Below are 22670 nucleotides of genomic sequence, written 5' to 3'. Positions count from 1 at the left end.
TTGATGTAACCATATATATATAACTAAATAAAATTCTAATAGTTGTACACATTTTCTTAGATATAAGAAGATATGGTATGAGTGCCAATGAGACAACTCTCCATCCAAATGACAATTTATAAAAGTAAACCATTATATGTCAATGTACGGCCTTAACACAGAGCCTTGGCTCACACTGAACAACAAGCTATAAAGGGCCCCAAAATTACTAGAGTAAAACCATTCAAACGGGAAAACCAACGTTCTAATCTATATAAAACCAGAGGCTCTAAAGAGCCTGTGTCGCTCACTTTTGTCTATGTGAATATTCAAGGACATGACAAAATTGTGTTTTGGTGATAACTAAGATTTATGAAAAATGGTTAAATATTGACTATAAAGGGCAATAACTCCTAAAGGGGTCAACTGACCATTTCGGTTATGTTGACTTATTTGTAAAACTTACTTTGCTGAACATTATTGCTGTTTAGTTTATCTCTATCTATTATAATCATGATAATATTCAAGATAATAACCAAAAACAGCAAAATTCAGGGGTAGCAACCCAACAAAAGGTTGTCCGATTCATCTAAAATTTTTAGGGCAGATAGATCTTGACCTGATAAACAATTTCACTCTATGTCAGATTTGTTCTAAATGCTTTGGTTTTTGAGTTATAAGCCAAAAGCTGCATTTTACCCCTATGTTCTATATTTAGCCCTGGTGGCCATCTTGGTTGGTTGGCCGGGTCACTGGACACAATTTTTAAACTAGATACCCTAATAATGTTTTGGCCATGTTTGGTTAAATTTGGCCCAGTAGTTTCAGAGGAGAAGATTTTTATAAAAGTTAACGACGATGGATGACGGACGCCAAGTGATGAGAAAAGCTCACTTGGACCTTCGGGCCAGGTGAGCTAAAAACAAGAAACGAGAAACACATATAAATTATATAAACAAACTACAACTACTGTACATCAGATTCCTGACTTAGGACAGGTGCAAACATTTGCAGTGATGGATTAAATGTTTTAATGGGTTAAACCCTTTATTACTAATGATTTACAATTTTCAGTGTTTTTGAACAATTTTGTACCGAGACACATGTTTTTTTTTATCTAGGTAATGTCAGTCAGGGGTACTACTTGTACAAGTGTATTTTATTTACTTGAAGAAGTAAAAAAAAATATACACATATAAGTAAATTTGTAGGATACTTATACAAATGAATTTTATTTACTTGTATAGGTAAAAATAAAATTGGCTTAGTTATGTCCCTTAGACATTAAGAATTTTTTACTTGTATAAGTAAAAAAATCATCCTTTCTTCTTTTCTTGAATTCTTAAGATTTCTTTGCTCTAATAGAATTTTAAATTGTGTACCCATTGCAGATGTCTTTACTAATCATTTAAGTGTAATTTCATGGACAATGAAAGTCCCATTTGTCTGTTATCTTCTTAACACTGCTCATTTACAAGCCCCAAAGGAGCAATTTTTGAATGCCTTGCGCAAATATACAAGATCTTTGCTCAATCAGTTTCTTTGATGAATTAATGAGATGAAACATTGAACTTTAATGAAAAAAATTTGAGCAAACCTGGGAAAAATCATTAAAGGCATGATTTTACATCTCAAAACTTGAGGATTTTTGTGGGATTGTAAGAAAAATTTACTTATACAAGTAAATTTTTCAGAAAATTAAGGGGAGGTTATTCAAACATTATTTATTTACTTATATGTGTATATTTTTTTTCACTTCTTCAAGTAAATAAAATACACTTGTACAAGTAGTACCCCTGACTGAATGTGAGAATGTTATATTTGCTCTTTTAAAAAATTACCAGAAAATCAAGTTTCTCACATTGTATTGCATGATCAGACCTCTACAATAACATTTTTTTCAACTTGTTTAGGAGGACTTTGCATTATAAGTTGATTCAAGGAACAAAAGAAATTTAAAACAATAGAACAGAAGTTAGTTTTATATCTTTTGAAATATTTTTCAAAAATTATGAGTCAAGAAAAACTGAAACTAGTCATGTCACAGAACTTAGGATCTACTTTTTAACAATGCCAAGTCAAATCAGACTTGCATATGAGGCACCGTCTGATAGGCATGTCAATGTAAATTCATTGGATTTGTATCTTGTTTTTATTTTAAAGTCGAATTTTTTGTCAGCTTTTTCCAGTTTTATCCATTTCATACAGTAAGTACAGAGTGAGTCATGGATGATATTACGACACTCATTCCAATTTATAATTGACTGGGGAAGATAATTAGGTCCTTTACTGAGGAATTATTTTAACTCTCCGTCTTGAAATATGTTAAGATCTCCTGTTATAACATGGGAAATTGGTCCATAAATGTATTTGGAATTACTGCAATTACATGAAGTAGGTGTATTTTCACTGATATTAAAATCTTTACACAATTGGCTATAATTTAACACAAATTTCCATGTAGATTTCTTGTAAATATAACAAATAAGAGGGAGCTCAGTATTATCAAAATATCCAGGAATTTGTTCTTTAACAGAATGGTTGTTAAAAATACCAGCAATATTTACAAAATCAAAACCTTTATTGACATACTTTATTTTAATAAAATGTTTTTTATGATCTTCAGGACGATCAATTTTAGGAAACAGTTTAGAATAACAATATGCCATTATAATTTGAACAATTTCGTACTTAGGACTGCTATATGAAATTGTGTTGCAATCCTCTAAAATTTTATTTAACTTATTAATCGGTAATGAACAGAGCTTTGTTAACAGATAATGTCTGCTGTTGTTTTTTGAAATAGAAATTAGGTCCGAAATATTGGTGTGATTGGTCCGAAATTTTCTTTGATTGTGATTTTTTCTACGACCATGAGAATGTTTTTTTTTCGAACAGTTTTAGAAACAATATCCAAAATGTTAACAGTATCGGTTCTTGATATTTTTTAATCTAATTTAATTCAATTATTTTTCGTGATTGTACAAACTTTGAATGAGATTCACCAGGCTGCTTATTTACTTCTTCCAAAGGTTGAACTGCTAAATATTTGATAAGATGACTGTGCTTCTTAAGGTGTTGATAAATGATACTTTTGAATTTATTGGGTTATTTTCTTGAGTGGGTTTAGATAAATATCGACCAGTTTAACCTACGTACTGAACACCGCATCCTGGTTTGTTTCATGTGTGTAAATAAATAAGACTGTTTGTTTTTCAAGTTATATCAGTTTCAAATTTTAAAGAAAATGAGCGACCATTAAGTGTGGACCTTACCGTATTGTTGGTGGAAAGACAGGGACATGTTACTCATTTTTTGGCATGACACTTATCGATAGAAGGGTAACCACGATTTTTATTTTTAAAAATGTTAGCGATGGTAGTATTTTTAGATAGGCGATTTTGAAGATTGAGACGTGTAATTACCCTTTGAACGAGTTAAGTATTTAATATTTTTCCATTTCTAAGCTTCCTATTTGTTTTTTGTTTGTGAATTATATTAGAAAGGAGCAAAGACTGGTGTCCAGAATATGAACCAGCATACAATGAATTAAGTTATGAAAAAATGATAAATCTGTTCAGCTAAAGATGTCAAACGCTATCTGTATTAATTACCCAAAAAAGATAGGGTATATCAGGGTAGCGACTGACGTCTGACTAAATATTCTCGCTCGGACACACACTCCATAATCTAGTATATTATAAGAGCATATAAACCTGTTAAATTAAATTAATATTGATATAGCTTTTACTTGTCTGACCTTTTTATCCTCCAGTACAAGACAATCAGACAAGTGTTATTGTTGAGCCCTAATGATTCCAGTATATATATGAGAAAATGTTAAACCTTGGAAAAAAAGAGTTTTTGGAAAACTTCTTGTTATATTTCATACTACAGTGGTTACAATATCTATTGAATTCATCTGAAAATTGATACAACCAATCAAATATCAGGTCATTATACAGCTTTTAACCAAAGAAACAATCTGGATGTCAGAAACAGTGAGCAATGCTATTTGTGGGTCGACAGATATAAGTTAAAATGTTGTCATGAGTCAATATATATGTCTTTACAGTATGATAACTTTCATGGAATGGTCAATGTTATGCTTTAACTTACTGTTCCCGTCTAAATTCCCAGTGTTTGTCCAGAGGGAGATCATACTCTGACATCATGGTCAAATCAGATGACAAGCGTCTTCTTGGACCAGGTTCAATTCTGATTGTGGGTAAAACAAATGGTTGTGTACCATCATAAGATTTGTATGGATGGTAATTCTCATTCTGGAATTGATGCAAAACATTCTGATATGAAATTAAAATGTATACCTGTTTCAAATTTGTGTGCAAATCCATGTCATTTTTTTAATTATCATGATTTTGTAATAGAAATAAACATCATAAAAGTTTGAAGAGCACACAGACTATCGCTAATAATAAATGAAGCAAGTCCAGATGCAAAGCTGTTATAAATATTCAAATCTAAAATTGACAAAAACTTCCTTAAAACTAAATTAGATTCTGTCTAGATTGAATATCTCTATTTTCATAATCTAAACATTACTGATGAACATTTAATGAATCTCAATAATCTTCCTTTCTTAAGACTTACTTTGTAACTTTTACACCATATAAAGACAACTTCCTCATAAAACTTCATTTCCTAATTATAACCGAATAAGTCAAACATATTCTTTTTTGTGCACTTGTATTTGAACTTATCAGTTGAATATTGAAACTAGCCTGTGTCATGACAATTACTCTCTTGACATTTCTATATTTGCTGGACTGAACCCTCTTGTAACGTCTATAACATATAAATATCAGGAGTAACAGGAAGAGAACAACTACTGATGCGACACCACCGATAATGTAGATTACTATTTGCTCTTTATCGTTTGTTCCTCCTGACCTAATGTCTACTGCTTCTGCTTGTTCATCTGCAATTAAAGTATTTGTAATTAAAAAGTTTTCAAAAGATGAAATAATATGTTTGAAAGGAAATGGTAAATATGTGTCAGCTCAATAGCTGGCTTATCTACAATATTTATAACCAATTCAATCCTTTTTTCCTCCTCATCAAACTTTTAATTGTTAAAAGTCTTTATTTTAGGAATAATTGTAATATTTTTTTCTGTCTATGAAGGAATAATATCATTAAAAAAAATGTGGTGCACACTGAATAACCCACTACATAAGTTACTCTAAAGTGTGTATCAAATTCAACATTTTTAACGATGAACGCCATGATTATTTTTGGTGTTAAAACTGCTTATTCTCCTTTTTTGTAAGTGTTCTATACTTTAAGCACCTGCATAGCCATTTTTACTTGATAGAAATATAAGATAAGGGGGTTTCAAATATTTATTTATTACATATATAAAGTTAAGATAAAGTGATCAGCCATCATATATAGTTGGTAAAAAGTATCTCTGCTTAAGCTACATAATGTCAACTTTGGTAACACTATTGAGCAGTGGCTTTCTGGTAGGTAGCTGTCTCAATATGTTTAATAAAGTCATTAGGGTCACCATAGTCAGCTTGGCAAGAAGTGTAGTAAGCATGATCTTGACCCAATGGCACTGGACTTGTACAATTTAAAATCAGATCTCCAGGCAGAGAAAATATGGCTAGATAATTGGTTGTTTTTAATTTGCTGCTAGGGTATTTGGTAATAACAGAGACATACATGTATAATACATTATATGTCTATGGGATAACATAGTTTGCATTTCATCAAATTATAAAAATTTAGAATTTTCAAAGACAAACATACTTATACTTAGGTATTCCATTGGTTTAGATAGAAAACAAGCCATAAATATCATATTTGATTTCATTAAGACATTTGTCTTTGAGGTTCAGTACTATAACTGTTCAATGTTTTCAACAGCATCAAATTAAAGTCTTTTTTTTTACATCTTAATCCATTGTCAGTATTTCACTTTTAATCATCCAGACGTGTGTCTTAAACTAGCTAGTTGATGACCAGGTAATTGCCAATAATTTGTTATTGCTGTATATATAGTCTAATAATAAACACCTTCATTGATTACTCGAAGCTATTTACCTTACGACACAAAAACAAGAAAAAGAAATGGTGACCTTCTGTTTTTACAGACTTTTCCGATATCAATTTCGAGTTTCTCAAGAGTTTTACCCTGTCAGTTTTAATTCTGTAAACAAAAATGTTTACTGAAACTTTTTCGATGTTGACATTTTCAAAAGTTGTAGATTTCAAATTTTAATGGGAGGGATGGAAGAGGGTCTGAAAAACAAGAGATTTCGACTCCCATCGGAAGAATCACATGTATGACATACAAAATTTAATTATTACACAATACAAACTAGACTAAGTGAAATCCCTGGCCACACTTCACTCTGAAACTGTTTTATAGCAAAGTCAATGTTGGATTTCTTTGACAGACACAAATGATGCCCCTGCAGATGCAAAGTCTTATTTAAAAATAACTGTCTAACACTTTACCTTAAATATGACAAAGGTAAATTATATTATCACCCAAAAGAGCAAATATAAATAAGAATCAAAATCCTGACCCCATGCACAAAAAATGGAAAAACCACCAACTAAGTGAACACTTCCTAGCATAAAACTGTAGGACAATTATCTGTATGCGAGCTCCCCTTATGCAAGTAACTACTACAAAAAATGATTAAGAGCAAATATTAAACAAAATCAAAACCCTGACCACATGCACACCTTCAATACATGTACAAAGACTACAAACAGACATCAGAGTGAAAACTTCCTAGAATTCAAACTGTAGGAGGAGTTAAGTGGAATAACTGTAAACCCATAATGGGAATGACATACAGAGAGACACTGACAGGGGTAAAATAATATGACGTTTCAGTTGTGGCGGCATTAAAAGAATTAATTTTTTAAGAAAAAACTGTACATTTCCAATTTTCATGATGCCAAACCTCCTATTTTTATGACAGTCTATAAAAAATTTATTGATAATGATGTAATCGAAAATTGATAATTAAATTCTCCAAACGATTAAATCATTTTTATGTGAATATTTTGCTCTAAGACGTATTATTTCTTGGTGAAAAACAAACATTTCTCATTCTTATCTAAGCCTTTACCTAAAACTGTTAGCCAGGCAGTCTGGTAATATCTACCAAGTGGAATAGAAATCAAGCAACCATACCATCCAGCATTATCTTTTGTTACATTCTTTATTGTCAGTATTTCTGGGTGACTTAAATTCACCATGGATTGCTAAAATATCAAATAAAATAGCATTAGAGGATGAGTATATAAAACATTGAAAAGCAAAATTTTCAAAAAAGTGAACTAAGACAATAAATTATAAAAAAAGTGAAAAAAGAAGAAAATATTTCAATAAACTAGACAATTAGAATCACATTATTTTCTTAAGTCACTTGAGATTTGTCATGCAGTCAGTTTTTTAAATATACACATGTATATATACTATTGTATAACACTTTTTAACAGCAAGATAAACTTATCAACAGACAATAAGAAATTAAATTTAAAGAAACATTCACATCAAGATCATTCAGACACACCATATCTGTAAACATTTCATGACTCAGTGAGACATTTTTCAAGCGACATACATTTTGGTGTGAAAATCCCAATGCAACCTTCTACTTGAGGTATTAATAAGTTGAAGTTATGAAATAACTGTTTCACAAATGATATCGGATATGTTCCTTATGTTGTTACTACAATCCCCTTCCCTTTCATGAATGTGACCTACCAAATTAGACTATTTACCGGACTTGTTATTACATAAGCAACATGACGGGTGCCACATGTGGAGCAGAATCTGCTTACCATTCCGGAGCACCTGAGATGACCCCCAATTTTTGATGGGATTCGTGTTGCTTATTCTTTATTTTCCCATGTTGTGTCATGTGTTCTATTGTTTGTCTTTTTTATTTTTAGCCAGGTGCATGTTGTCAATTTATTTTAGTTGATTTATAAGTTTGACTGTTCCTCTGGTATCTTTCGTCACTCTTTTTTTGAAGTCTAGATTGACTATATAGATAAAGATAGAAAAATACTGGTCTTGGCCCGTAATTCCTAAACAGTTTGGACCATCACCACCAAAAAAAAATCTGAATCTTCCTTTTGTGGTTTTAATATAACTAAAAAGTGTGTGAAGATTTATGGAATAATCATAAATAGTTTCTGATATACGGCACAACATGTATTTTTAATAAACATGATCACTCTAAAATAAAGATAAAGAATCATCACAAAAAAGTAAACAGATCTTCAGATTAATATAACTTACCACTGAACCATGAAAATGAGGTCAAGTTCAGATGACACCTGCCAGTTGGACATGTACACCTTACAGTCCTTCCATACACCGAATATACTAGCCATATTGCTTGTAGTATCTGATATATGGACTTGACCACCAAAACTTAACCTTGTTCACTGATCCATGAAATGAGGTCGAGGTCAAGTGAAAACTGTCTGACAGACATGAGGACCTTTCAAGGTACGCACATATCAAATATAGTTATCCTATTACTTATAATAAGAGAGAATTCAACATTACAAAAAATCTGAACTTTTTTTTCAAGTGGTCACTGAACCATGAAAATGAGGTCAAGGACATTGGACATGTGACTGACAGAAACTTCGTAACATGAGGCATCTATATACAAAGTATGAAGCATCCAGGTCTTCCACCTTCTAAAATATAAAGCTTTTAAGAAGTTAGCTAACACCGCCGCCGCCGCCGTAGCCGCCGCTGCCGTAGCCGCCCCCGCCGCCGGATCACTATCCCTATGTCGAGCTTTCTGCAACAAAAGTTGCAAGCTCGACAATTAGCATCCACAGATTTTATCAAAACATTATATGATTAGGCGTTGTTAATTAAAGTCTATTTTTGCTAATGAGAGTAATATTAACATGTCGGGATAAATTGAGTTATTTTGTGTTTTAGTATAAATATCGTTGCAAAATTTTGGAAGAGCAGTCACCCTTCGGAAACCCAAACTTGCACTGCTAAAGTCTATTATACTGGACCTGTAGGACTGACGATCAGTCTTCCAGTTGACTTTGTAGTGTTTGGACAAAAATGTATTTTTTGACTCCCCTTTTATTTTTGAGAATATTTTAAGATAGCAGTCAGTGTTCTGGAAGCGTAACCTCACACTACTCGTCATGCTCATGTCATTATACTAGACCTAAAAGATTGTTTTACCAGTCTACTAGTTGACTGTGCAGTGTTGAGACAAAATTTATCTCTGAATCATAATTTAATTTTAGAAAATACTTTTAAGACTTTTATATTTTGATTTTGAGATTAAGTTCATTTTATGATTTAGTAAATTTGGCATTTATTTTATATTTTACATTGTAAGGAGAAAATAGTTTTACTTTGGATTTTTTATTTTGAATTGATACTATGTACTTTAATTGGATTATTATTATTATTTGGAATTGTTTAATAATTAATTTATTATCATCATACGTCTAAATTATTATAGTAATTAAAGTATGAAAACCTAGTGATTTTTAGCCTTATGTTACAGTTCTATGTAATATAGGCATTTTCTAGTAATATTACTGTTTTATGTAATATGGAGACTATATTACACATTTCAGTAATATAACAATATTACAGGTTTTAGTAATATAAGAATTATATTACTATTTTTTGTAATATTACTTTTACTTGTAATATTATATAAAAAAGTAATATTACAGTTTTCAGTAATTGCCTGGACTGTGATAACAGCAAAATAAAATTTCATGTAGACAAGAAAAGATACCAAAGAAGACATCATAAGTCTTAGCTTGTGTCTCATTCCCTTTGATGATTACAAATAAAATATGTTTATATTAAGGGGGCTCTCCAGTATAAATCTTTTTTTTCTTTCTAATATATGATTTCTTTATATTTTTCTATAAACATGATAAATGAACTTTATTATATACTTAATAGAACAAGAGGCTCTCAAGAGCCTGAATCGCTCACCTGGTAAATAATGCCTTATTGAACATATTGAACCATGCCAGGCAAACATGTACAGCTAACAATTCTTCAATATTAGAAATACAAGTTCTACCATGTTTACACGTTTCCTTCTAATATAATATGCATACAAGAAGAGCGGCAGGACGTTATTTTTATTATATTATAGTTACAATAAAAGAATTTTAACAATAAAATTGTTATTGTTACATTATTAAATTGTTATTCTTTCGAATTTCTTCATTCATGATTTGAATTTATTCCACTGCTGAGAAGGGGCAAGGGGCTCCAATAACAGCAAAACAGTTAAATGATTTCATTAATAACAGTTAGGCATGGACCATTTAACTTGTAGGGGGACATGGGTTTTTTTCTGGTCAGAATATTTTCTATTTTTTGTAAGTAGCACAACAAATTATTTTTTTTGAAAATTTCAGGACAGGTAGACCTTGACCTAATAAATATTTTAACTTCTAGTCTTATTTGCTCTAAATGCTGGAGTTTTTTAGATATAAGCCAAAAACTGCATTTTACCCTGTGTTCTATTTTTAGCCATGACGGCCATGTTTTTAGACAAAATAGAAAATAAAACACAAACTTTATTTTATACACCCTACTGATCATTCAGTTGAAGTTTGGTTGAATTTGGTTGAGTAGTTTTAGAGGAGAAGATTTTTTAAAGTTAGCAAATATGATGAACAAATTGTGAAAAAATTGTCATTAAAGGACAATAACCCCTTAAGCATGTTAAGGGGTCAATTGACAATTTTGGTCATATTTAACTTATTTGTAGATCTTACTTTGCTGATCATTTTTGCTGTTTACCTTTATCTATAATGATATTCAAGATAATGACCAAAAACTGCAAAATTTCCTTAAAATTACCAATTAAGTGGCAGCAACCCAAAAATGGTTTGTTTGATTCGTCTGAAAATTTCAGGGCTGATAGATCTTGACCTAATGAACATTTTTACTCCATGTCAGATTTGCTCTAAATGCTTTCGTTTTTGAGATATAAGCCAAAAACTGCATTTGACCCCTATGTTCTATTTAAAGTAAGGGCGGCCATGTTTTTTGACGGATCAAAAATCGAAGCACACATTTTGTGCAGGATAATCTAAGGAACTATCATGCTAAGTTTCATCCAAATCCATTCAGTAGTTTCAGAGGAAAAGATGTTTGAAAAATTGTTAACGACGACAGACGACGACGACGGACGCCAAGTGATGAGAAAAGCTCACATGGCCTTTTAGGCCAGGTGAGCTAAAAATGAAATAAAAAAATTGAGTCACCATTCATTTACGCTAACAATCTGCCTCTGAAAGAAGCATAATTTTTTGTTAATGTCCTTATTTACTGTTGAACTAATAGGAGAAAAAGAAGTAATATCGAAATAAAAAAAGAACTAAATTACAGAAATCGCTTAAATTTTACAAGTATTTAGTTCATGTACAGCTTTTTGAAAACAATAATAAAAAATATAGGTCATCGATGATTTAAAAAAGATATTTCAACTCTAATGCCAAAAAAATGTATTTTTGCATCAAAGGGAGATAATTTGGAGCTTTTTCAATGCTATAAACATATTAAAAGTCACCTGGGGGCAAACTAAATTGATTTTTTTAGTTGATTTTTGTACCATATCATAAAGCAATAACTAATAGTGTGATGAATAAAATTTGTAATGAAAAAATTCGTAAGGGTTCCTACTTTTGCTGTAAATCGCAGGCTGAACAAAAAAAAGGAAAACAAGAGGCTGTCACAACGACAACAAACCGGATTTATTAACATTTATTTGTGTCCTAGCAATATCACAAGAACCATTACTGATGAATGGTGAAAGGGAAAATCGTCAATATTGAACATGTTGAACTTGACCTCTATTTTGTCATCAGTAACAACATATAAAAATTTCAAAAGCTTTGGTTGAATGGTTCATGAGAAAATGCACGGACATGACTGGAAACACCATTTTTCAATCTTTCAAGAACCATAACTCCTGAACGGTAAAATTCAAAATCGTCATTTTGAACTTGACCTCCATTTTGTCATCAGTAACAACATATTAAAATTTGGGAAGCTTTGGTAGAACAGTTCATGTGTAAATACACGGACACGACTGGAAACTCCATTTTTCAGTCTTTCAAGAACCATAACTCCTGAACAGTAAAAGTCAAAATCGTCATTATTGAACTTGACCTCCATTTTGTCATCAGTAACAACATATCAAAATTTGGGAAGCTTTGGTAGAACAGTTCATGCGTAAATGCACGGACACGACTGGAAAAACCATTTTTCAATCTTTCAAGAACCATAACTCCTGAACGGTAAAAGTCAAAATCGCCATTATTGAACTTGACCTCCATTTAGTTGTCGGTAACAACATATTAAAATTAGAAAAGCTTAGATTGAATGGTTCATGAGTAAATGCAATAAAGTGAATGGAAACGCCATTTTACGATCTTTCAAGAACCATAACTCCTGAACGGTAAAAGTCAAAATCGTCATTATTGAACATGTTGAACTTGACCTCTATTTTGTCATCAGTAACAACATATAAAAATTTCAAAAGCTTTGGTTGAATGGTTCATGAGAAAATGCACGGACATGACTGGAAACACCATTTTTCAATCTTTCAAGAACTATAACTCCTGAACGGTAAAAGTCAAAATCGTCATTTTGAACTTGACCTCCATTTTGTCATCAGTAACAACATATTAAAATTTGGAAGCTTTGGTAGAACAGTTCATGTGTAAATACACGGACACGACTGGAAACTCCATTTTTCAGTCTTTCAAGAACCATAACTTGAACGGTAAAAGTCAAAATCGTCATTATTGAACTTGACCTCCATTTTGTCATCAGTAACAACATATTAAAATTTGGGAAGCTTTGGTAGAACAGTTCATAGGCGAGTGATATGAGAGCCAAATTTACATTTTTAATGCACCTACCTAACACACGGCTAAATTATATATCACTGGAAAGCTAAGAATGTGTACTTTCTAAATATCACGGTCGTCAAAAGAAATTATGGTGCATTTTTTTTTAAATCGAGGTCAAAGGTCATGGGTGCAATTTCAATTCACGATTACTTCCAGTAGAAAAATTGAGTCAAAACAAATGCAAAAACGAAACATTTTTATAGGAATACTGTATTATTGTTGGGAAAATATATTTCAATCACAGTATTAATTAATTTTGGTTGATTTTAATGGTAACGCATGTTACGTAATGTTTTTTCTCAGAGTCTTTGAAAATCAACCATTAAGTCACACAAATGTATCTGTAGTCGCCCTTGCATTATCTAAATCTTATAATACCTCCAGATCATTTGATGCACGTATTTACAAACATAACTGCAAATTTGATATAAATAATTCGAAACAAAATATTTGAAGCATGGGGAAAATATAACATATGACGTATTTTTAATTGTTCAGAAAAGTCCCATGATGAGCTGTACATTAAAATTGAGGAAGCGTATGGTCTCCTGTTAGTTTGAAAGCCTGCCAACCGCTTCAAGATCAGACAACCATAGGCAGATTTTTATATTATTGTAGTGCAATATGTTGAGTCTGGATCATACCGCAATTTCATTTACGTCACTAAATCAGATATGATAAGAGTACTAACTAACATTACTAAAATGAGTAAAGTGCTACTAGTATATTTATATCAACAAATTGACAATTTTAATATAAAACATCACAAGGAAAATATGATCACTCGTTGTACGTCAAACTGTGTTTGATTTTACTTTAGTCGGCCGCCGTGTATCTTGAGATATCTAATTAATCAAACAATACTTGACAAAGTAGTTTGTACTTTTTTTCTAGTGATGACGTTCGGCTACTATGGCACTAAGTATTACTTTTTTTTTATATCTTGTTTCACCGCTTCAAACGGAGGATAAGGTTATCTTAATATTGAACCTTTTATTTGGCTTTCTTATGTTTAAATACCGTTAGCGTATAACCTAAATGATCAAAACCTCGGACCAATGGGATGTTGGACCATTTAGGTGTCGGAATATTGCGATATCGGAATATTATAGTTTCATTTTAACTTGTAATCTCATCATTCTTATCGGTCAACATATCCATACAAAGACAACTTCCTTGGCATGGGCATATATCAGTACAGCAGAGGTTTTGCTCAAAGCGGACACAAGATCTACTATATACAGATTGAATTAAAAATTGGTAATGGACATGAAGGATTTGTCAAAGAGACACCAACCCGTTTAAAAAGCAAGCAACGGCCGAAGACCACCAATGGGTCATCAATGCAGCAAGAAGCTCCCAAACCCGGAGGCGTTCTTCCGCTGGCCCCCTAAACAAAAATGTACTAGTTTGAAATGATAATGGACGTCATACTAAGCTTCGAAATATACTCAAGAAATTAAAATAAAAAATCATACAAAACTAAGAAAGGCCAGAGGCTCCTGACTTAGGACAGGCGCAAAATTTTGACGGGGTTTAACATGTTTTTTGGAAATCTCAACCCTTCCCCTATACCTAAACCAATGCGTAAACAGATCAAATCTTGTAGAAAGTTGGATGACATCATACCGGTCCGATGTTGCCTTTTAGCCAACCAAAGTCATACGGAGAACTTTTATTGTTTCTGTAGTTAGATCGACATTATCTTGGATAAAATTTTGACCCCCAAAAGAAAAATAATGCCATGTAGAATGTATGCCCCATTTTCAATTTTTCTTATCTCCTGATCAGTCAAACTTGTTAATAATTATCAAAGATGTCCATAAATTCGGTGCATTTGTAATGATAAGCCTAAATGAAAAAGAGTAAAATATTTATAGATAATATACAGTCTACTAAAGCCATACATCTAAGAACTTTGTCAATAGGAATATCGTATGCTTTATTAACTGCCGCAGATGCGCCATCATCCAAAAGACAATACAGAAATGTTTTTAAAGCAGGTGGCATAATTTCAATTGAATAATCCAGTGAAATGTTTTTAGATAATGGATATTCATCTGATTGGATTACAACTTTACCCTATATCTTCTTCTGTAAAATACTAGTAGCTGCATAAAGTGCTTGCAACCAGTTTCGCAGTCACTGCTCAGATCTTTAAATTTGACAGACTGTATATCACAGTCATTTTAAACGGGTAATTTTCCGCCATTACGGCATAAGACAAAATTATAGAGCTACTGTATACAATATTGGATGTACCTTGGCCTTGTTGAGGCTGTATACATGTATCTATAAATTGACCATATATTTTTAGTTTTTGTTGAAGCTGATAATATGCTGTGTAGTTTTCTCGGCGGAGATCCTCGGGCAGAAATTAAGCCCGGTTAACTGATCAAGTAATTAAAGTTGTCAACCAGAATACCTCTTTGTGTACAGGCACGTCATCTTTAATCGTCGAAATGTTAGTAAAAGCTGTTTTGTGTTCAGAATTAAATAGCTCTTTACTTTCTGATTTCAAATTTTGTAGCAAATATTTAGCGATGCAAGCTCGATACCAGTATAAATATTTAATAGTATAATTATCATGAGTTATTTTGCAAATCAGATCATTGTAGGGGATATATGTAGTAACACTCAATACAGCTTGAGTTTGCTCCTCAGAGGATACCTTATGAAGATTTTCTACAATTTTCCGATACGATTCCTTATTTAGAAAGGGGTGAATTCTACAGAACTCAAAAACTATGTTTTACTTTGATTTGATCTTAATTTCGGACGATTTTATATCTATTTAAGCTACACTGAAGTTAAAGATAGAAAAAGAACCGTTTAAATATGATTTATCGTACTCTAATAGCACTATTAAGTACACGGAAATCGACTAATATATTCAGTAAAAAAACGATAACGAAATAGATAAGGGATTCCGGAAACTATAGTGATTTTACCCAACATCATAAAATTACAGAAATTTGTGATTTTAAGAAATGTAGAGATAAAGTCTTGACTTTGAATGAAAAAACGATAACTGGTGAGTAATTGGTGTGTTCTAAAACGGATAGAGTGCAAAAGCATTTAATAAAAATTTAATTGTAGATCCGAAAAGGTCAGGATTATGAAAAATTTTCGTACAAAATGTCAAATATTTAGAAGGAATGCAAATGCATGCGGACTTACAGTTGTAAATATTGTTTTTCATTATTTTAAGAATCTATTTCACTTAATTATTCTGTCTAAGAGAAGAGATACGACTAATTTCCTTTGCTTGAAAAACATGTCGTAATTTTATAATTTTCAACTTATTTCTGAAATAAACGTTTATTTTACAAAAACTGCACCGTACGATTTTGTGACGACCGGGCAAAAATCAAAGTTAAATCATTATTCTTTCATTTAAAAAAGAAATTAGCCGTGTGTTAGGTGGGTGCATTAAAGTCCTTAACTAGACGTCTTTTTCAAATATTACACTCGCCTATCATGCGTAAATGCACGGACACGACTGGAAAAACCATTTTTCAATCTTTCAATAACCATAACTCCTGAACGGTAAAAGTCAAAATCGCCATTATTGAACTTGACCTTCATTTAGTTGTCAGTAACAACATATTAAAATTTTAAAAGCTTTGGTTGAACGGTTCATGAGTTAATGCACGGACAACATTTGATTGACGCCCGAAAAATACCGAAAAAATGAATTTAATTTTTTACAAAATTAAGTTCTGGATACTATCTTATGATCATAAACAAGCTTCTGTCCAAGTTTGGTACAAACCCAGGATAGTTTAAGAAAGTTAAAGTTAAAAAACTACCTTGATCAAAAACTTTAACCTGAACTTTGCTCTATCATTTTCTATGTTCAGTGGACCATGAAACTTGGGTCAAAACTATAATTTGGCATTAAAATTAGAAAGATCATATCATGGGGAACATGTGTACTAAGCTGAATGGACTTCAAATTCTTCAAAAACTACCTTGACCAAAAACTTAAACCTGAAGCGAACGGACACACAGATGGACGAACTAACGAACGAACGAACAGAGGCACAGACCAGAAAACATAATGCCTCTCTACTATCGTAGGTGGGGCAATTGTAGGTGGGGCATAAAAATGAAATCACATTTAAACTTTTTTTTTACACCAGAAATCAGGGACGTTCTCTGAAAGCAGGAAATATATTTCCTGACTTGTGCTCAACCTGTTCAGACGTCTCAGACTATTTTTACTCAAAAGATTTTATCCTTTAAACAGGAACAGAGGTTAAAGACAAATCCAATCAAGGTGCACTCAGTGGGTTGAAAGATGCTTCAGATTTAAGATCACCCTTGCACACAACACAAATCATGTGGCAAGGCATTATGTTTGTTTTTCTTGATTCCAAATCATATAGAAGCTTCAAAGCAAAAAAGCTTTGATTTAAAACGTTTGATGACTGCAGCATCAGAAAGGTATAAAAAAAAAACCAACACATCGGAAAGATATCACTAAAAACCAACATAGAAAAAAAAATTTGGACAAGAATGGCCAATAAAATTTTTCGTGTTGCAGTGATTTTACAGGGTTAGTCGTGGAAAGGGAAACAAACAATAATTAATTTTTGGCCTACATAGCTAGTTGACACACAATGAATGTTGTGTTAGAACTTAAAAAAATTAAATTGGACATTTACCTGCTATGGTCCAATATACAAAATCTAAATCATGATTTGATTCAGCATATTTTAAAAAGAACCCCTGCCAACAATTCAATTTTTGATGAAATCAAAGAAAGTTCAATTTTGGAACCTCTAGAACTCAATGTGGACCAATTTGATAAAGGGGCCCAGACATCACAAATCTAAATAAACGATTAGAATCGGCATATCAAAGAACCCCAATAATTCAATTTTTGATGAAATCAAACAAAGTTTAATTTTGGACCCTTTTGGCCCCTCATTCCTAAACTGTTGGAACCAAAACTCTAAAAACCAATCCCAATCTTCCTTTTGTGGTCATAGATTTCTATTTACTTATACATACTAAAGTTATTATCCTGAAATCATTGGTCTTGGATGACGCTCAACAAGGCAGATGACAACAACGTATAACAAATATCAACTAAATTTTTTTTAATTATTTTTGCGGTTGTATCAAACGGACATATAAACCCATAACGTTAAAAGTGAATGTACCCAATTCATGCTTCATTAAAAATTTGTGTGAATAAGCATTGTGTATACATTTTTTATATTATTTGGTTGATGCAAACTTCAGTTAGAGAATGGAAACAGAAAATTCAGCATTGTTTCCATAATTGTAAAGAAATATTTAACTTAAATGGAAATTAAGACCTCATTTAACACAAAATTAAAAATAAAAGGTTGAAAAATAAAAGGCAAAGCTACAATATTTACAAACCTTTCGGCTCACTAATGCCATGAATTGATAGCCATACCACAGTGGTAACATCCTGTGTTATCTGATCTAGAAAAGAAAAAAAATACAAAAATAAATATGTAGTAAATATATATACTGTCTTAAGTGTTGAGGTACAATATCCAATAAAGAAAAATAAATCTAACATTAAGACGAAGTTGCAAGTGTTGAATTAATATTTCTGAATGCAGCTGTTTGCCAGCCCAGAATTGCATCAATTGAGGGCAGTATGTTTATTATACTAAGTGCTTGCAGAAATTAATCCTAACTACATAAGCCAAGGTTGTTTATAATTATTAGGATTTTAAATAGCATGAAACATAACCAGTGCTTAACAATTGTAAAGTATTGTGTAACTTATATTCAGAGCTGTTAACGTTGGATTATCATGATTATGTTGCTTGATGAATTTGGTGATTAGATTTTGTCAGTTGTCATGGTTGTTGTAGGATTTTTCTTGGATTTCAGTATTTCTGTTATTCTACTATTTTTGTTATGTATAACAGCACTTACAAAAAGATTTTAATCATTTTAATTAGCCAAACATCATGTAGTCGCCAGAAATATGGTCATTGTATCGAAGCACATGTGAATGGTTCCAGTATGAAAAGAAGATAATTACACTTTTGCGAGATATGAACAAAGAAATGTTTAGCAACATTTTGAAAGCATATATTTCATGCTATTATCATTGCATGAAGTTTTAGAAGAACAATAATGTATACAAAATCATACATGTACATGTATTATTGGGGAAAAAAATGAAAAGCAAAGGAAGGGTGCTTTGGCTGTTGTCTTTCATCCTAAGGTCATGGTCAAATGGTGAGTACCCTGATTTAACATAAGTGAATTTCTTTGTTAGTGTGAGTAACCCTGCAAAGACGCCATTGGCATTGCAACAATTAATAAAAGTATATTTCAGGTGTAAGTAGGATGACAAAAGTATCTCTTATATTTGGAACTTGTAGCTTAACAGTGGAAAAGGTGTTTTCTAGAATTGATGCCACAGTAAACCAATCTTATTTCTCGGATTTAAACAAATGAGTAAAGGTTCTGTGCTACAAGAAAAAAAAGTATCATAAGTATAATGTGTACATACATTTTGAAGTTATTTTGCATTTTTTACAAAAAATATTTACATGGTAATAATGAGAAGTTCTGTTAATATTCACATGCAAATTTCAAAAACGCACACATGACATAGAGGGAATAAAAAGCCATATCTAGTTGTTACAATGGTCAGCAAATATGGTCATAATTTAACTTAGGACTCAATAAAAACCAACGCATCCCAGCTGGAGAAAACTCTGCAAATTTTGTTTGTTTTTGGATTTGCAAATTTTAAATTCTTCTTCTTGTCTTTATCATGTTTATGTGTTTACAGATTTTTTTACATCATTTATTAATCTCCCACATTCATGACATTTGAATCAAATGATTGATGATTTGAAACAATCACATGGTCACAGTGTGCTCACATATAACGCATCCAAAGACGATTGTGTAAGATTTATTTTAATTCATTCAGAAGTTATATTATAACTTGCCTATTTATAAAAATCTGACATTTTTTTTTTTAATATTGCAATGTATTGTAATGAAAGAAAAAACAGTGTATCGTAATTTTCTGTCGATAAACACATCTACATATTTTGTTCTTGTTATCTACAGAGTTTTATAAAATTCTGTTGAGTGGTTTCAGAGGAGTTGGGATGACTAGAACAGGACTGATGGACAAAGTCAAAAACATTATACCCTACAGAACTTTGATCCATGGGTTATAATTAATGTACATGAAATAAAAATCTCAGACATAAGAGATTTTATTTTACTTACACACAATTTTCCATTAGGATCCCCCATGATGCAAACTGTCACATGTCAGTTCTTACCATGCTGACCAAACCAATCACTCTGTTTTTCTCGATACTGTAACAAAAAAGAAAGATACATGTATAACAAAGGTATATGTTCCATACTCCAAGGTATATCTAAAAGTAAATGTCCATAAAAACTGTCAATACAAAATCCCACTATCATATCACTATTAGGTAAAAATACCATTTTTTTTTTAATCATTGTTAATGTTCCATTTTCTATTCATCGTTCCAGAGTTTTATTTTTTTTACACTATCTACATGTATAGTATATAAATACAAATGGTGTTGTGATGTAAACAAATGACACCATAATGACATTTATGTGGTGAAAACAGATACTTTTGCAGTATAAGCTATTTATTTGTCTAGCAAATATGAATAATTGCATACAATTCACATTTTGTATCATAATCCTTCATGCTTAACAAATAAATTATATACATGTACATGTAATCTGGCATATTTGACTGTAAACACTGAATTTGACTGAGAATGTGTATGTATGCATTGAAAGAAGTGAGCTCCTTCTTTATACGACCGCAGAGGTTGAACCCTGAACAGTTGGGGCAAGTATGGACACAACATTCAAGCTGGATTCAGCTCTAAATTTAGATTGTGATTAAATAGTTGACACATCATAGGTTTCTGACACAGAATGAATGTGTTCTAATGAACTTAAAATTTTTGTTTTCTCTTAGAGCAATTCACTATGCTGTTGAATATTAAACCTCTCAAAAAAATGTTTGAAGAAATTTTCTTTTTTATTTATGAAATTTCAAATGAGAAAAATTGAACCCAATTTTTTTAATCACATCCCCCTTTCCCTTATTCCAAAACTAATCTCAATTAAAATTTCTAATGGAGTTTGCAACAATAACTACTCATTTAAATACATCATAAAATATTAAGATGTAAAAAAACTGCTTGTTATCACTGAATGGTAAAGATTATTTTAATTTATCAGTTGGTAGTAAAAAGTGAATATACATTGTATATTGTATATAACAAAGATTTAAGTTGATTCTGGACAAAGAAAGATAACTCCAATTAAAAAAAAATCTTGCTATTGCACAATATTTTGCAATTAGATATTTCTTGCTTACTATTCTGGACAAAGAAAGATAACTCTAATTAAAAAAAAATTTGCTATTTCACAATATTGTGCAATTAGATATTTCTTGCCATTGCGCAATACTGTGCAATTGAAAAGACTTGCTATTGCACAATACTTAATATAATAATTTTAGATCCTGATTTGGACCAATTTGAAAACTGGGCCCATAATAAAAAATCTAAGTACATTTTTGGATGCAGCATATCAAAGAACCCCAAGATTTCAATTTTTGTTAAAATCAGACTAAGTTTAATTTTGGACCCTTTGGACTTTAGTGCAGACCAATTTGAAAACAGGACCAAAAATGAAGAATCTACATACACAGTTAGATTTGGTATATCAAAGAACCCCATTTATTCAATTTTTGATGAAATCAAACAAAGTTTAATTTTGGACCCCGATTTGGACCAACTTGAAAACTGGGCCAATAATCAAGAATCTAAGTACATTTTTAGATTCAGCATATCAAAGAACCTAACTGATTAATTTTTTGTCAAAATCAAACTAAGTTTAATTTTGGACCCTTTGGACCTTAATGTAGACCAATTTGAAAACGGGACCAAAAGTTAAGAATCTACATACACAGTCATGACAGTTAGATTCGGCATATCAAAGAACCCCAATTATTCAATTTTGATGAAATCAAACAGTTTAATTTTGGACCCTTTGGGCCCCTTATTCTGTTGGGACCAAAACTCCCAAAATCAATACCAACTTCCTTTTATGGTCATAAACCTTGTGTTTAAATTTCATAGATTTCTATTTACTTATACTAACGTTATGGTGCGAAAACCAAGAAAAATGCTTATTTGGGTCCCTTTTTGGCCCCTAATTCCTAAACTGTTGGGACCTAAACTCCCAAAATCAATACCAACCTTCCTTTTGTAGTCATTAACATTGTGTTTAAATTTCATTGATTTCTATTTACTTAAACTAAAGTTATTGTGCGAAAACCAAGAATAATGCTTATTTGGGCCCTTTTTTGGCCCCTAATTCCTAAACTGTTGAAACCAAAACTCCCAAAATCAATCCCAACCGTTTTTTTGTGGTCATAAATCTTGTGTCAAAATTTCATAGATTTCTATTAACTTAAACTAAAGTTATAGTGCGAAAACCAAGAAAATGCTTATTTGGGCCCTTTTTGGCCCCTAATTCCTAAAATGTTGGGACCAAAACTCCCAAAATCAATACCAACCTTCCTTTTGTGGTCATAAACCTTGTGTTAAAATTTCATAGATTTCCATTCACTTTTACTAAAGTTAGAGTGCGAAAACTAAAAGTATTTGGACGACAACGACGACGACGCCAACGTGATAGCAATATATGACGAAAAAATTTTCAAATTT

At 31.6% G+C, this 22670-nt stretch overlaps 1 protein-coding gene across 2 annotated transcripts in view; it reads right to left on the bottom strand.

The window, feature by feature from the left end:
• Positions 1–22670, bottom strand: part of LOC143059285 (fibroblast growth factor receptor 2-like) — a 29083-nt gene that overhangs the window by 5795 nt on the left and 618 nt on the right. The window contains exons 2-6 of one of the 2 annotated variants that reach the window (XM_076232766.1): positions 20167–20259; positions 18313–18378; positions 7092–7227; positions 4722–4918; positions 4099–4262 (exon numbers count right to left, since the gene is read on the bottom strand). In XM_076232766.1, coding sequence (XP_076088881.1) covers positions 4099–4262; positions 4722–4918; positions 7092–7227; positions 18313–18363 — 548 coding nt within the window. In that variant the 5' untranslated portion in view covers positions 18364–18378; positions 20167–20259. The remainder of the gene's footprint in view (positions 1–4098; positions 4263–4721; positions 4919–7091; positions 7228–18312; positions 18379–20166; positions 20260–22670) is intronic. The other variant, XM_076232767.1, reaches the window with a different exon arrangement.

The sequence above is a fragment of the Mytilus galloprovincialis genome, chromosome 14, assembly GCF_965363235.1.
Source record: "Mytilus galloprovincialis chromosome 14, xbMytGall1.hap1.1, whole genome shotgun sequence".
Classification (NCBI taxonomy): Eukaryota; Metazoa; Mollusca; class Bivalvia; order Mytilida; family Mytilidae; genus Mytilus; species Mytilus galloprovincialis.
Note: the sequence above shows the minus strand (reverse complement) of the source record. Positions and strands in the feature narration are given on the sequence as shown.